Source organism: Camelina sativa, chromosome 5 (genome assembly GCF_000633955.1).
Source record: "Camelina sativa cultivar DH55 chromosome 5, Cs, whole genome shotgun sequence".
Classification (NCBI taxonomy): domain Eukaryota; kingdom Viridiplantae; phylum Streptophyta; class Magnoliopsida; order Brassicales; family Brassicaceae; genus Camelina; species Camelina sativa.
In genome coordinates, this window is record NC_025689.1 from 19,336,946 (window position 1) to 19,341,397 (window position 4,452).

Below are 4,452 nucleotides of genomic sequence, written 5' to 3' on the forward strand. Positions count from 1 at the left end.
AATTCATCTTCCCTTTAGAAGAGTCACTTGAGACAGTCATACGAAGGGGCCCGTGGTCATTTTCTGATCGTATGCTCGTCCTGCAACGTTGGTCTCCAAATTTGGATCCCTTGTCTCTCAATTTCATTCCTTTCTGGATCCAAATTAGGGGTATACCTCTCCAATATCTGAACCATGGCGTCATTGAGAGCATTGCGAATTCCATGGGAGAAACTTTAAGCATCGACTTTGATGAGACATCAACAAACCGGGTCCAATTTGTCCGTGTTCAAATCAACTGGAATGTGGATATCCCTCTCCGCTTCCAGCGGAACTACCAATTCTCGCCTGGTGTTAATACGATCTTGGGTTTCTTCTATGAAAGATTGAGAGGATTTTGTGAAGTTTGTGGATTACTGACCCACGACTCCAGAAGATGTCTGATTCAGAATGGTGGTCCCAACGAGTCTGATCGTGATGAAGACGATGCTGACGACATACCAGAGCATCACGGTAACCCGGGAGTCCATATCCAAGAAGTAGATGACGATGGCAACCCCATAGAGGATAATGAAGCCGCAGAGCCAGCAAATCAAGCGGTTAACCCAGATAATATCCCACCTGATGAACAAGAGCTCTCTGACATTGATCCCGACCACAATGCTCTTGACAACATCTTTTCTGGATCTCAGGGTGATGGAGGAAATGGTGAGACCGCATTACTCAACCTTTTTCCAAACTTTGTTAATGATGCAGATGATGCAGTGGGTACAATTCAGAACATGGCAAACGAGTTACGCAAGAGGAAAATGGATCTGGATACAGAGGATACAGCTTTCTCCAGGAAAAGAAAGACAAGACCGAGTGAAGCAAGTGGATCAGGAATGACAAACTTCGACGAGGAACAAGATGGAGCCGCGGTGGGGCCTGTTCCACCACCGGTTCCATGAGAGTTGGGTTTTGGAACTGTCAAGGCATGGGACAACGCCTTACAGTTCGACGCCTTGAAGAGATACAACGTTTGTATCTCTTGGACATGTTGTTCCTAGTTGAAACAAAGCAACAAGATAACTACATCAGAGATAAGGGTGTCAGTTTGGGGTTCAGTGATATGTGTATTGTCTCTCCTAGAGGGTTAAGTGGTGGTTTAGCTGTTTTCTGGAAGAATCATGTTTCTGTTCAAGTTATTTCTCAGGATGTAAGACTTGTAGATCTTTATGTTGAATACAAATCTTTTAATTTCTACTTGTCTTGCATCTATGGTCACCCAATCCCTAGTGAAAGACATCATCTTTGGGAAAAGCTACAGAGAATATCAACAAATAGAAATGGTCCTTGGATGATGTGTGGTGATTTCAATGAGATCCTACAACCAGAAGAAAAACAAGGGGGAAGACAGAGAAGTTTTAGCAGTCTGAGAAATTTTACAACAATGATTGACTGTTGTAATATGCAAGACTTGAAGTTTAAGGGGAACCCTTTTAGTTGGGTTGGTAAGAGACAGAAGGAAACAATCCAGTCATGTCTGGACAGAGTCTTCATTAACTCCGATTGGAAAGCGTCATATCCTGCTTCTGAAACAGAGTTCCTCACCATTGCAGGATCTTACCATGCACCTGTAATTATTACTGTTGAAGAAGAGTTCTGTGTAAAACGAGGCCAGTTCAGATATGATAAACGACATGTTGATTCAGAGGATTTTGTGAGAGCTGTTAAAAAAGGATGGTCAACAGGTCAACATAGTACCTATAGAGGAATACACAACAAACTCCAGTGTTGCTGAAAAGAGCTATCAAGGTGGAAAAGAAGATCAAAGACAAATTCAGCAGAAAAGATACAGATATTAAAGGCTCAACTGGACGTAGCAGAGAGAAGCAATTCAACAACTTTAGCAGAAGTCACAAACCTAAGGTATGAGCTAACTAAGGCGTACAGCGAAGAAGAACAATATTGGAAGTTAAAGAGTAGAAATCAATGGATGAACCTGGGAGATCGTAACACAAAATTCTTTTATGCCACCACAAAGATACAAAAAGCACGCAACCGTCTTAAATCCATTTTCGATGAACAAGGTGTAGAAAACTTCAGAGATGATGCTATAGGGAAAGTCGCCGAATCCTACTTCACGAAGCTTTTCACTACGACACAACACACCAACATGGATGATATAATCTCTGATATAGAACCCCGAGTAACAGCTGAAATGAACAGAGACCTCCAACTACCAGTTATAGATCAAGAAATTAAAGATGCAGTTTTTTCAATAGGGGCGGATAGAGATCCTGGGTCTGATGGTTTCACTGCAGCCTTTTATCAGCAGTTCTGGGAATTGATCGGTGATGATGTTTGCTCAATGGTACGTCATTTTTTTTAGTCTGATGAAATGGATCATCGTATTAACCAGACTCAAATCTGTCTAATCCCGAAGATCATTGACTCAAAACTACTGTCTGATTATCGTCCGATAAGCCTTTGTACAGTCAGTTACAAGATCATTTCAAAGGTAATGGTTATGCGACTAAAACGATGCTTTGACATGGTTATCTCAGAATCACAGGCAGCATTTTTTCCTGGCCGTAGTATATCGGATAATATACTGGTGGCACACGAGCTTCTACATTCTCTTAAATCCAGACGTGACTTCCATACAGGATATGTAGCTATCAAAACAGACATCAGTAAAGCCTACGACCGTGTTGAATGGAATTTCTTAGAAGCAGTCATGACACAGATGGGATTTGCACCACGATGGGTTAAATGGATAATGGAGTGCGTAACATCAGTTTCTTATGAAGTCTTAATCAATGGTTCACCTTATGGGAAGATAAAACCAAGCAGAGGAATACGCCAAGGTGACCCACTTTCCCCATATCTTTTTCTCTTTTGTGCAGAAGTCTTGAGTAATATGATGCAAAAAGCAGAAAGAGATAGACAGATTCATGGAATACGTTTAGCAAGAGATTGCCCGTCAATATCCCACCTTCTCTTTGCAGATGATTCTCTATTTTTCTGTCGATCATCTAATCAAGAATGTGAGCATATAGCATCAATTTTTAAGAGGTACGAGGCAGCTTCTGGGCAACAAATAAACTATACAAAATCATCCGTGATCTTTGGATTTAAAACTCCAGATTCAAGAAGACAACGGATTCATCAGATTTTGGGAATTGAGAGAGTTGGTGGTGGCGGGAAATATTTGGGACTCCCAGAGCAGTTTGGACGTAAAAAGGTAGAACTGTTTGAGTATATTGTGCAACGAGTAAAAGAAAGAACAGAGGGCTGGAACTACAAACATTTGTCTGCAGCAGGAAAAGAGATTGTTATTAAAACAATAGCTATGGCTCTCCCAGTGTTTTCAATGAACTGCTTTCTCTTACCAATCACCATCTGCAATGAAATCACCATTGTAGTCTCAAACTTTTGGTGGGGACAGGATAATGGAAAAAGGAAGATCCCATGGACTGCCTGGAAACGATTGACGCTCCCAAAAAAGGAAGGAGGACTAGGTTTTAAAGATCTTCAAGCCTTCAATAAAGCATTATTGGCAAAACAGGCTGAGCGACTTCTCAAGAACCCCTATAGTCTTTTGGCTCGTCTCTACAAAGGTTTGTATTATCCGGATACACCTTTTCTACAGACACAAACAGGACCTACTGCGTCCTCTGGCTGAAAATCAGTTCAAGAAGGAAAAAATCTACTGCAACAAGGATTACAGATTAGAATTGGTAATGGAAATACAACTCGAGTATGGGAAGATCCTTGGCTTCCCACCCTTCCAAAGACCTGCCAATGGACCAATCCTTGATAGAGATATGATGGTATCAGATCTATGGAAAGAGAATAAGAGAGAATGGGATCCAGTTATCTTTGAAGGAGTTCTAAACCCTGAAGATCAACAACTTGCAAAACAATTGTATCTCTCCAAACACGCAGAAGATGACACTTACGACTGGGCCTATACTCATCACGGTCATTACACAGTTCGGTCGGGATATTGGGTTGCTACTCACTCTGAAATACAAGATAATTCCATGATTCAACCACCCCCCGGTGCTGTAGACCATAAGAGAGACATATGGAAACTACCGATTACTCTGAAAATAAAACACTTCCTGTGGAGATGTTTGTCTGGAGCTTTAGCAACAACAGTACAACTCAGGACAAGAAATATTCAAGCGGAACCGGTTTGCCAACGTTGCTGTTATGGTGATGAAACTATTAACCATTTGCTTTTTACTTGTCAGTTTGCAGAAGCAGTTTGGCGATGTATCTTTGCTACGATGGGAAGGACTCTGATATTTACTGAAAATTTGGAGGACAACATCCTAATGTTGATCAATATTCAACAACAACAACAAACATCTTTCATTGTACGCCATCTTCCCTTCTATTCGATTTGGCGTATATGGAAATCACGCAATGACTTCATCTTCAGACAAATAAATCGCCATCCGGCCACAGAAGCGCATAAAG

The 4,452-nt window shown here is 41.3% G+C and overlaps 1 protein-coding gene across 1 annotated transcript; it reads left to right on the forward strand.

Moving 5' to 3' along the window:
* Positions 956-3,649, forward strand: LOC109132875. The gene is made up of 3 exons (XM_019245324.1): positions 956-1,712; positions 1,767-2,335; positions 2,537-3,649. Exons 1-3 carry the CDS (start codon positions 956-958, stop codon positions 3,647-3,649), a joined length of 2,439 nt encoding a protein of 812 aa, XP_019100869.1.

Excerpts from the sequence above, each read along its gene's own strand:
- LOC109132875 (XM_019245324.1), top strand. The coding sequence starts at position 956 with ATGGGACAACGCCTTACAGTTCGACGCCTTGAAGAGATACAACGTTTG. Across the intron at positions 1,713-1,766 it reads TAAAAAAGGATGGTCAACAG|AGCTATCAAGGTGGAAAAGA; the intron begins GTCAACATAGTA and ends GTTGCTGAAAAG. Across the intron at positions 2,336-2,536 it reads GTGATGATGTTTGCTCAATG|GCAGCATTTTTTCCTGGCCG; the intron begins GTACGTCATTTT and ends TCAGAATCACAG.